Source organism: Pteronotus mesoamericanus, unplaced genomic scaffold (genome assembly GCF_021234165.1).
Source record: "Pteronotus mesoamericanus isolate MK-2021 breed Mesoamerican mustached bat unplaced genomic scaffold, CSHL_Meso_final scaffold_651, whole genome shotgun sequence".
Classification (NCBI taxonomy): Eukaryota; Metazoa; Chordata; class Mammalia; order Chiroptera; family Mormoopidae; genus Pteronotus; species Pteronotus mesoamericanus.
The window spans coordinates 40,986,102-40,998,828 of record NW_026555325.1 but is presented as its reverse complement, the minus strand read 5'-3'; the positions used below and the strand labels follow the sequence as shown (position 1 = coordinate 40,998,828).

The 12,727-nt window shown below is 34.6% G+C and overlaps 1 protein-coding gene across 2 annotated transcripts in view; it reads right to left on the bottom strand.

Moving 5' to 3' along the window:
• PPP1R1C (protein phosphatase 1 regulatory inhibitor subunit 1C) overlaps positions 1-12,162 on the bottom strand; it is a 122,186-nt gene extending 110,024 nt beyond the window's left edge. The window contains exons 1-2 of one of the 2 annotated variants that reach the window (XM_054562698.1): positions 12,068-12,162; positions 10,384-10,463 (exon numbers count right to left, since the gene is read on the bottom strand). In XM_054562698.1, coding sequence (XP_054418673.1) covers positions 10,384-10,463; positions 12,068-12,162 — 175 coding nt within the window. The remainder of the gene's footprint in view (positions 1-10,383; positions 10,464-12,067) is intronic. The other variant, XM_054562699.1, reaches the window with a different exon arrangement.
• Positions 12,163-12,727: the final 565 nt, after the last annotated feature.

Below are 12,727 nucleotides of genomic sequence, written 5' to 3'. Positions count from 1 at the left end.
GGGCTCTTCATGAGAAGACCTCATGCACCTTATTACAGCTAATTGAAAGCAAGGACAGGTAAATTATAGGACACAAATTAAAGATCATAGCAAACCAATTTCGAAAAGTAAATTTTCCCTAGCAATCAACCGTGATACAATTAAGTCTGCCAAAGCCTCTCACATAACCCAGATTGGGGCAAGAAAAAAAATCCACTACCAATAGTGTTGCTGGCATACATCATCATGCTCTACCCAAAAGCAGACTCAGGGATGGAGTCACCATGATCTGTGCTTCATGGAGCTGGAAACTAAAACTCAGAAACTGACAGTCATGGCATATTCACTGATCCTAAGGCTAGGGCTCTTGGTTCCACACAAAACCACCTCCCACTGTTAAAGTCTAGCAAAAGCAGTTTGGAAGTTACTATATGATTTTGAAATAAAGCAATGTTGTCCTAGACTGAGCAGCCAATAAAAATATAGCAAGTTAGATTCATGCTGTGTAAACAGAATCAGAGAAAAGCCATAGATTTAAGGGGCAAGAGAGAAGGGAGTCAGAGATAATTCCAAGGTTGCATGGTTCAATGATTAGAAGAATGGGGATATCATTAACAACAATGCTAAGGTCAACAGTTAAAATGTTGATTTCAAATTGGATGACATATTTCAGTTAGACATTGACTTTCAGGTGGCAGAGGAGAAACTTACTTTCTATATCTAATTATCACACTTTCAATATTCATGAATTATGAAAATGGGCATAGAAAACCCAGCCAAATGAGAAAATAGCCTTAAAGCAATTGCTATTTAGTAAATGTAATTTATTTTTAAAATACATTTCTGATTTAAAAAATAATTTAATAAATCTCATCACTAGAATCTACGCCAGAATTTTCAATGTTTTTTATATATGTTTTTTCAAGTTATGTGATTAGATTTTTTATCTATTGGTCTAAATTCAAAGGATTAAAACCTTAAATTATTTTATTATTAGTTTTATTCTTTTCATAACCTGAATTCTAGATACTTTCTTAGGTCCTGGGCTTCTTGTAAGTCAGGACACTTAATGGAGGTAGATGGATAACCTGTCATATTTTTACACATAGTTGGCTATTTGAATTATATATGCATGTGTACATGTGTTTGTGCATATAGATATATGTATATATTTTCTAATAATCTGTTTTTCATTAGACAGGAAAAAAAGCATAAAATAACATGGAATCATTGAGATAAATTATTCTAAAAATCAAATTCCAATTTCATTCTTCTATTTCTGCATTCAGTTCTGTTTTTTCAAGTAGGTCAATATGTATTGATATGTAAAGAGTATGATTCTGAAAATGTTTTCCATAATGATTGAAAATTGCTCTCAGACAATGAAAAATAGAAAGATTACACATTTCCCAGATTTCCTTAGTTCACACAGTACATTTTCCTCAGCATTGTTGCCAAGGTCAAACTGCGATCATACTCTAATGAGACTGTCAATATATCTCCCCTGATGATGCAGATTTTGGCAACTTATTTCACAAATGACTTTGTTAAGCACGACAATCGTCTCTCTATCAAATTACTCTGTGATACAAAGTCATCGAGTTAAATTCAAAGATAGTCTTTTACTCATAGCACAGATAAGACATAGATACAGAGGTAACATTTTCCAACATGTGTTGGGTGCCCTTGAAACATTCGGGAAGACCTGAAGGGGACAGATTGTGAAGCAGGAAGTGACAGCAAACAAACTGGGGAGGGAGGCAATAATTCTGAGGTCACTAATCTGTGCAGCTGGGACATTTGCTCCAGGACATTCTTCTCCCTCCACCTCAGGCCTTTCTGAGCTCCAGGTGGACTACCCCTCTAATTTGTCTGGGGCAATGCGTTACATCTGGTCAGAGTACTTGCACATAAGAAGATATAGTAACAATAATGACGACAATGTCAAAAAGTAGAATTTCAGGTAGTAAGTGAAAACTGATTTAGGGAGATATTTTTCAGCATTTCTAAACTCTCACCACTTTGGTGCCCCCATCCCTCACAGGGTGGGTTTTTTTCCTTTGTAGTTTTGTCTGTTGAACTTGAAAGCCTTGAATGGAGCTTGCAGCCTCCACATAGACCCCAGTGCTTGGCACAATGTCCCGCACAGAACCCGAGCATTCACATGTCACCTGCCTGGGCCCTAGGGCCATTTCAGTTTAAGTCTTTGGTAGATTCTGCTGCCAAGTGTGCCTGAAATTGTTGGAAGAGTATTAGATCACTGTTTGGTCAAAGCCACGACTAGAAAAGGATGGGGAAAAAAGGTGGAAAATTCCAAAGCTTTCAGGCTTGCCCCTGAGCAGTTCTGAAATGAAGAATTATGGAAATAACTCTTCTCCGTTAATTGGGTAGCTTGGTTAGATTTTTGTTGTTGTTATTGTTAGAGGTCGCCAAGTATCATTCATTTACTATTTTTCTTGAATAGGACTATGTACTAGAAACAATTAGAAAGAGCTGTAACTTTTTTAATCTTGAATTTGAGATTGAATGCGCCTTTATACGCCCCAGAACAGCTGACAGTGATGCGGTCCATGTGTATTATTAGGCAGACCCAAAATGCACATCTGTTTAGTCCATGAACACAGAATAGCATTCTTTTTAATGAATATATTTTATATTTAGGAAATATGATAGTGTTTGGGAAAAACATGCATTTCAGAGTCACATGAACCTTGTTTTCTCACTTAATGGAGCTTAGGAGGATGAACCACCTTTCTGGAATAGCACAGATAAGAAGCAGCCCACTGAGATCCATACCCAGACCTGAATGATTTTAATACTTCTGCTCCCAGGTACTATGTGGCTGCTTCCCCTAAATAATAGTTGCCATTTATCAAGCATCTAATCTTTGTACTGTGCTTTACAACATTGCAATCCAACCCCCCAAAATGTTCTGCAGTAGACATTTATGTTTTGTGTTTTTGCTACAAGCTGTTGGTTTTACTATCAATATACATGTGTTAAATGACAAATATGTCTCAGGTAGATCTCTCCATGAGGGTAGAAATGGTGGCTTATCTATTTTATCCCCTAGAGGATCTAGCACTGTGCCTTAATCAAAGTAGGTGCCCAAAAAGTTTGATGGATGGCCATTAGGTTTAAGGACCTATGTTTTTAACCATTTAAATTTAATAATATGGGCATCTGATATCTACTCTACTAGATATTCACTCTTCCTTTGAATAGATATATCTACTCTGTTATTTTGGAATAAATAGTAAAATTTTAGCTCTGGTCCTAGTCCTTAAAAGCTTAAAGTAAAAGACCAAAATGAGTCACACAAATGCTTCCTAGACCAGTACACATGACAAATAAGTGCTTTTGTGTTTTAGCCAGAATTAAGCTTACCATGGAAGATTAATCTTACCAGAGAAGACGCAATTTCTATTATTACAATTGAACCCTGGTTCATTCAGACATATTATTCTCTGCTACCTAGACCACATATTCCTGGAGGATTTAAAATAAGAACTAGATAAATATTTATTGAATTGAATTGAATGTATAAACCAATAATAGTTTCAAGAGTAGAGGGTAGAAGGAGTGTATTGGAACAGAAAAGCCAGACAATAGATCAGATTAATCAGGGAAAACTTTTGAAATGTAAGTGAGTCTCATGTGACAATTTAAATAAGAGAAATTGGTGGAAAACATGGAGACTGATTTACACAAATGAGCAAGTCTAGACTTAGTCTTAAGAACTGGCAAAGGACCAGACAAAGGAGCCAAAGAAAGAAAACTTATCCAGAATATAGTACAGAGATGGGGTATGGGAAGGAAGTGGGAACAAATGGAGTGAGATCAAATGTGAGCAATTAAAATGAGGGTTTGATAGATATCTCTAAAGGATTTTTATACTCAATACTCAACCTTCTTTCTTTGCAAATACTATTAGAATATGAGTTTCATTTTTGGCCAAATACAAACCTGCCACAAACATCTTTCATGCTTGCAATATTATTTTCATAACTTTATAGACATCAATGCCATACTTATTTTAAAAACTCTAAATTTCTCATATTTCATGAAAATTATATTTATAAACATACTCTGTTGAACAAATACCACAATATTACATACATAAAAACTTAATTGTGTATTCTTATCTTGATAAATCAGGAAGTACTGTACATTTTTTCTCTTATCAAAAACCCCATCTCTTGGAGAAACTGTTTGACACTGCCTAATGCAGTCAAGGTTGGAAAAGAGCTGAGCCATCTAACAATGAGAAATGCAGACTTTAGGAGAACTCAGTTTTTCTCAGCATCTCTAATGATGCAGGGGGATTGCATATCTTCAGTATTACTTGATTACAGACACTATGCTATGCGTTGTCTCATACTTCAATATTCTATTTAAGAAAGGAGGAAATCAGGCCCATAGAGGTTAGGTACATGTTTAATGTACCACCACCAGTAACTAGCAAAGCTGTCATTCAAACCCTGATCTCACTCTGAATCCAGTGCTTTACCTGCTACAACACTGACTCTCTAAGTTATTTTCATCTGTTATATCCACCACAAATAGAAAAAGAGAGATGAAGAAAAATGAAGTGAATTGACTCTACCGCCATTCTATCATATTGCACTAAGCTATTTTTAATCAAAATCAAAATAATCAAAATCAAAATTACTCAAAATGGGCAAGAGTGGTAATCTTGCTGAAATAAAGTAGAACAATTTCATAGTTTTATAACTGGCCCTTTCATTTTCTTCCATTTATTTGAGGAATAGATTAGTTCCTTATAGTATAGCAAATTTTGGCATTACTAAGAACTAGAACCTCATTTTTGGCTCACGATTATTCCAATTGATTGGGCTATTTGGCTGAACAGATTAAATAGTTATGGGAAAATAAGTCAATCAATCATATACTACATGAACCTCTGAAAGCTCCACGCCTTACTTGTCTTTACATCATTCAGCGTGGTTTGGAATTAAATAACTTCTAGAAATAAATGCTGGGGAGAAAAAAACAGGTTTTTCTGAAATTCCTTAGAAATCAATATCAGTGGACTCTTGAATGGTCTTCAAACACTGGTATTTCTTCATTTTGTACTGTCATTAATGCTGAGAAGGCAAAATAAATGCCAAACAACCACCAAGGACCGTGGCTCAGAATGAATTACAACCTCATTCCCAGAGAAGATGAGAAAACCTAAAATGAAACAAAACTGCCTAGATTTTGGGTCTATTACAGCCTTTACTTTAAAACATTTGATTGGAGGTCCCCAGGGCTAACAGGCGTCTCCAGGTCTGGCCTGATGATATCTTATCCATCCTTAAGAATCCAAATCATCAGCATGACTTCGAGAGCTTGCGCTTAAGGTGCTCCATTGTCTTTTGATCACAAATAATTATTTTGTTACATAGAAGGTCTCCATGAAAAGAAATGCTGTGTGCATGTGAGTGTCTTAACACTGGAAATGAATCTCCACTTTAATTTTGTTGCCCCTGCAAAACTTTCCATCATCAGAATTTCCTGGAGCCTCTCTGTTCTTAAATCAGCCTGAGTCCGGCTCTACTACCATCTGATGTCTCAGGATTATAACTGCAGAGCCTTGAAAGCCTCATTAGCTAACCTAGTGTCAGGGTTCTCAAACACAAGCTTCATTTAGGAAGTCATATGCTACATCCAGAATTGACTGTGGATTCTTTTTCAGTTTGTAGAGCTAAATAGCACAATCAATTGGGAAGCCCATTCTTTGCACTGACTGGACTTTCTATCAGGGTCAAAGGGCGCTAGTGTGTTGTTTAATTCATATGTCTCACATTAACTAATTTTTAGGATTCTGATCCATGTAAGACAAAGCTTTTGTTTTTATTCCTCATTTCTAAGAATATTCAAAGCTAGAGGTATCAAAGAGGAAGTCAATCTCCCCAAATTGGGGCTGTGATAGAAAGTTCAATAAATAATGTCCCCAAACCATTTTACATCGTATTTCTGGTTCCAATTTTTAGATGTACAACAAGATTTTAAATGATGCCCAAAATCCTGGGTACTTACCCAAATTTTCACTAGGCTCCAGGCCTTTTTTGGTTCACTCATGTTTAATAGGCATCAGGTCCGTTAAATTTAATTGTAACCACATTGTCTCTGCTTAACTGTTAGTGGAAAAGAATGGATGCCACAAACTTGAATATTCAGAAGGCCTGGTCTAGGCTGGCTTTTTACTGAAAGATTGTGTACAGCTCTGGGCTCCAAAGGCTGACAGACCAAGAGAATTTGAATACAGTTCATTATAGCCTTATAGGGGCCTGGGAATATTCATCCAGAAAAGAAAATGATAAAGAACACTGTTATGTATCTTAAAAGTGAACAAATAAAGCTTTATTAAGGAAAGTAAATAAAGACTTACTTTAGAATAAAGCATAGCATTACTCAAGTTTGGTGTAAGAAACTATATTTTCTAACATCTGACATTATATCTGGAATTGAAAACTGGGGATAACTGTGGATTCTTATCTGAGATATATAAAATGGAGTGAGTTTCAGGGACGTGGGTTAACTTATATATTTTCCATGAAGATGTGTGGCTACATTAGGTACATTCTGAAGTTCTCCAATTCTAGATTTCTAATATTGGTAATCAAATATATAGTTTCTCATAAGTCTACTTAAATTCAAGTATGTTTAATTAAGTAAATTTAGAAATGTGATGAAATAAATTACAGAAAATGGCATTGCCATTTATTTCTAAATAGAAAAGATTTGTGTGTAGTTATCCCTCAAAATAAAGCATAAAGAAATCAAATTTGCAGACTATTGCAGATTATCCAAGAATAAAAGCACAGAGCCCACATTACGGGAACAGACAATGAGACTTTACTGTATAGCCTCAGAGGGCTTATCAGAAATAAGCCCTTAACAAAAGATGAACTGAAAATACATAAAAATAAGTAGTTTTCTGCAAAGTCACTCACAATGCTAACCCCAGAAAACATTTTTTAAAATTTTATTTTGTGCTTCTCTACCCCCACATCTCAAGTTTCTGGTATCTTTTTACTGCCTCTGGCTGTTCAGTCATTCCTAGGAGCAAACACATAGTTCTTTGCCTTCTCCACCCTAAATACACACCCTTTGCTATTAAATTTTTTTTAATAATTTAATTATTAAATTAGGTATGATGTCTTCAATTGAAAATATTTAGTACTGTTTCCCATTATTTTGAGTTAAACTGCTTAATCTATGCCAGAGAGTGAGATATTTTTAACAGGTTATATATCTGTTTCTGTAGTGCTTCTATTGCTGAGAATTCTAGACTACCAGTTAGAAAGGGATTAATGGAATCTGACCAATCAGGTGCCTGCCTCCTCTGTGTGTTTAGACCAACATAGATGAATTAGCAAACAAATAATCTGGATTTACATGTTGAAATATCTTTCTGTTCTATTTCTCCTCTATCAATTATAAACAGAATGCATATGTATTTATAAACTTAAAATTAAACAATTCTTTCAAATATTATTTTATAATTGACTATTTCTGAAAATTCTTGAAAAGGTTAAAAAATTAGCTATATCTAACTCATTTAACAAAGATTGCAATACACCAAACTAATCATATGAATTAAAAGTGTTAATTATGTCTTTATGTGGGAAATTTAATTATCTTTACCTCATTAATTGATGATAAAGAAAGGGTTTTTTTCAGGGATTTTAAACAACATTAATGATAGGTAATTTCAAGAACCCTCATTTATTTCCTGGACAATTTCAATAAATTAAAGAGATTTATTTAGTTTGCCAGGATTTAAAGCTGCAAACAATTTTTATTTGTGAAAGAACACATTGTTTTTGAGAGCTAAAAGAAGCAATTGCTTCAACAAAGTCATTTAATACTTAATGAGGTTTAGTTGCTGTTATTTGTCTTTCTTTGATAGGGAATGTTCAGATAATATTTGGAACATAAATAACTGTCGGATAGGCAAAAACATTTAGTACAAGTGAAATTATGAGGAATCTGTTCTACTTTTTATATTTTAACTCTTAAATATCATGTGCAAAGTTGGTATTCCAAAACACATAAGCTAATGACACTTAACATTGGTTGCACTTTGCAATTTTTAAAGTGTGTCTACATTAATTCTTTCAATAATTACAACAACCCTGTGAAGAAAGGATGGACTTTATACATGAGAAAATCAAGCTTGGAAATATCCTTCCTTACTCAAGAACAAATGGCTAAGACCAGTATCCAGGGTTGGCTGGGTTGGGTATGTTCTTTTGTTGTCATTTGTTTGTTTATTTGGTAGGTCTTTAGATTTATTTGCTCAGTAATCATTGTTTCAGATCATTTTTACTGAAAAAAACTGTATAAGCATTTGGGTTTTTTGATGCAAGAACCCATCACTAGTCCAAAAATCCCTGGTTGGCATACACATTGCTAAACACAGCCAAAGGCTGATCAGTCCCTGGTAAATTAACCTAATTTCCAAAAGGAGGATAAAGATTCAGAGAGATGGCATTACTAAAACCAAATAGTTTTCTGTGAGATGCTATCTTCATCTAAGTTCTCCCCAAAGGTGCTTATTTTAAAAAAAAGAAAATGATAGAGTCAATAAGAGAAATAGCACAATGCCATCTAGCGATTAGGAGGGCTGGTTAGAAAACATGGTCAGTGAAAATCTAAATTTTGTTCACTGGAATATTAAAAATTAATTCCTAACCTACTAAGCTAAGTGATCTAGAAAAAAAGACTTATTTAAATTTTGGATTTGCTTGTGAATAGGGCCTGAATGTCTACTTACATTTACAGCGTCTTCACTATGTAATGCAAACTGAAATTTGCAGGGCCAGAATCATGCCATAGGAAATGTGTGGGCTCTAGGATCAGAATAGTCTATGAAATTTGTAATTTCTAGTGGAAGAACTTCTGCAAAAATCACTTCACACTCTGATTCTTTCCTCAGCTGTAAATGGCAAATATCTGGCATTCAAGAAGCAGTAGTTACTATTTTGGGAGCTAAAATGAGAGTAACAAAGGTTACATGGCTTTGTTATATTCAAACAGTAACAATGTCTGCAGAATTCTGAAAGCTGCTCTTCAGTGGTCAGAGGACACCTGGAAATCAACTTGGCAAGTCCTTTTCAAAATTGGCATATCAAGGTAAGTTCTAGGACATTATGGAAAAGACTGCCACTGTGAGCAGAGGCATTGATGAAAAATTGCTCTAAAATTACCTTCTATCTGAGATTTCATTATTATGTTTACTAACTTGCATTTATTTGTAAAACGTAGGTGCATACCATTTGCATGTCTTATTCATCCAAATATAAGTTAACATTTTAAGTGAGGTATTATATTTGAAAATGATTTTTAAATGCTATAGCACTTTAAAGATACAGGATCGAATTATAATTCTTTATTTTCAGCAGGAATAAAATTGCTCATTTGTTTTTTATCACGTTCTTATATTTAGGTTTAATGATGAATATTCTATTAGAATTTCACATTTTTTCTTATGTATATTTCTCTAAAAAGAAAGGAATCCGAAAGAAGTCACCTGATTTTTGCCCTGATATTCTCATAACGGATCATTTACTACAACCTATACTTAGAGTGGTGTTTCCACTATTCAAACTCCTTTTTTCTGCTCTTATTACTTATACCTTCAAAAACTCAACACCAAGTCCTGCCTGGTTATGAATTCATACCATGACCTTTGCTATCTTGCTTTACTTGTATCTAGTAAAAGCACTCAAATGTGAGATTAAAATCACCTCTACTCAATAAGTAAATAATTTTTGCATACTGCAGATCATAGTCCTTTATCAAGAATAATAATCAGATTTACTTTTTATGGGAAATGGAAAATAAAACCTCAACAAATGGATGCAATCCTTCAGAATGGCTCTCAAATGGACAGTGATGAAAATTGATCTGGTTACTTGAACAATTGCATTATTCAGAGATGACATCAGCTGCAAAGTATAGCCAGTGCTGGCTCATTGCCCACCCCATGACAACCTTTCATAAATTAAGAAGAAAAAACCCCAACCTTTTCTGTAAAGATATAAGCCTCTCAAGAGCTGTAATTTGAGCTTGAAACCTAATTAAACAACTTCCCATCAGCCTCATTAGTAAACACTGAACCTAATTCTCTGTGAACACCTGAACACATGCCAGCATATGCTCACAAAACATTTCATAGCATATCATCACCAATATGTCATTCTAGAGGAAAAGCAGGCTATGAGCCGGGACAGTTCCTATATTTATTTCTGGTTTTATTTATGTTCCGTTGTATGGACTAACTTGTTAGTTTATTGCTAATTGAAATCTTTTGGCAATGTCATACTCTTCGATGTTCTTCTAACAATTCTATTTTGTTCCATCAGTGCAAAAAACAACATGCTTCTTTACCTGGGGAGTTATGTTCATTGAGAATCACAAGTGATGCTGGTGTAGGTCTCCTTTTCCTGATCTGCGAACAAAAGGCCCAGCTCATGTTAGTGAGAGTCAGGCAGTGCTCCAGGTTACCCTACTGCTTGCAAAGCTGTTTCATCCTCATCTTTTCCCAACATACAAAAGCAAGTATCTGGAGAGCACACAGTGGGTCCTCACTAATTTTGAAATATAGGAAATCAGACAGTAGAACTATCATACACGAGTATCACCTATGTTGACCAAAAAGCTACATTTCCACAGAAAAAAAGTAGTTGTATATAATTAAATGTTGCCATTGAAAATTAATATGCATTGAAAGTACAAGGATGACTTGCTCATTTTAATAGCTCTCTTGGAGTTGCATAATATTGATGATGTTTTCAAGATCCATTATCCTTATTTCTAAATGAGAGAGACTTAGAAAACTCAAATTCCTAGCAAGTTAAAATTAGCAGTATGAGTTTTTAATTTTAATTACCAGTATAAGCTTTTCTCATGTTCCAGTATAGTATTTAGATAAATCAAAAATAAAGAATAAATAGGATCTTATGAGAATATAAAATTCATTTAAAAGTAATAGGTTTGGTGTGGGATTTTTTCTTAAGAGTTATAGGAACATATTACAATTAGAATCTCTTGTGTCCTTGATTGCTAAAATATATAGGTGAATTCCTAAAGTATATGTCAGTAGGATAGTAAACAAAATGTACCAGTGACACTTTGTCCAAGATAGAACCAAAGCCCCATTCGACAAGACACATGTTCAAGGTTGTAGTTATCTGGCCCTAGTGTGGGTGAATATACTTCAGATTATCAAAACACCCTAGAAAGTTATGGGTCTCATATTTAATAATTATTTTTAAAACTTTGTATATAATGTTTGGAAAAATATTCAGGGATAATTTAGGTTTTAAGAAATTAATAAATTAGTTTGATGACCCTGTAAATTTCTTTGCTTTTGCTTCTCTATTGCTATAATCTTACTACAAATGATATTTTACATGGTTTCATTGCATTGAGAGTCTAAGTAAATCCAAATATGAAAGATAATATAGATGTAAACCAATCACACATGAAAGAGAGAAGAAAGAAATATATATATCTATACACACACACATATTATATACAACAAAGGAATCCGGGAAACATTAAAATACTATTTTTAATATCTGAATAAAATGTTTTTTGAATTATACATACAAATCTTACCATACATTACATATATAATACTTACTGTTCTGTATGCACAATGAAAAACATTTAAATAAAATATTAAGTCTACAATCTGAAATAATTCCAAGATTGAATGCTTTCATTGTTAACTGAATCTTTTGATTTGGTAAATAATGAAATAAAATGCTGCTAATTTTTAGAATTTTTAAAAGTTTCTCTAAATGCCAAACCTGCTGTTCTAATAAGCAAAAGCAAACAGATTTTTGGATCTGAATCAAAATCACTAATATGACCATCAGTTCCCTAAAAGGTGCTAACTTTGTGTCACATGAAGTACTACATTTTAACCAATAGTTCCCCCCAGTGCAACTCAAATACAAGAGCATATGGAAACCAATTTATTTCTCACGCACGTATCCTGGAAAACCATGAAAAACTTTCAATTAATAACAAGTATGTCCATGTTAATTCATATACTGGGCCCCACCCAAATTTGCTTACCTGCTCTGCCGCTTCAGGTGCAATCTGACTCTGGAATAAAGGCACAGCAAACTGTATCTTTTTGGGACTGTTGGGCTCCATGATAATGATGAGGAGTAGTCAGACACTTGAAGGGCTCAGAAAGACTAACCCCAAGCGGTGTCTTGGATGTGTTTCCTCAGAGGCAATCCACCCAGCCACACAGAGCGCTTAAATAGCTGTAATCCAGAGTGAGCAAGTGAAGATGCCGTGGTCTGAGTAACTCCCTCTTCAACATCCACAGTGATGTCTGGCTTGACTGCTTCCTCACCAGTCCCTCAGATCTTCTCAGCACAATACAGAAAGGAATAATAAGCTAATCGTGTGCCTCTTCACTAATACACATGCCAAACATTCACTCAGCAGCTAATTGAAAATGCAATGCTAGCCTCGAAGGACCTGTGCCCTGGGATTTGAAAGAAAGGCTCTATCCACTGTACATCACTAGCCGGCTGTGCAAAAGTGCAATGTAAGCTCCCTCTGAGTATTGCAGGGATGGGCCATTCATTATTGATGAACACAAAGCAGGAAGTTTTCAGAGTTGGGGGCAGGGTTTGAGTATGCAATCATTTCATTTTTCTTGCAGCAACTTATAATTAAGACACCCTTGCTATTTTATATTCAGCCA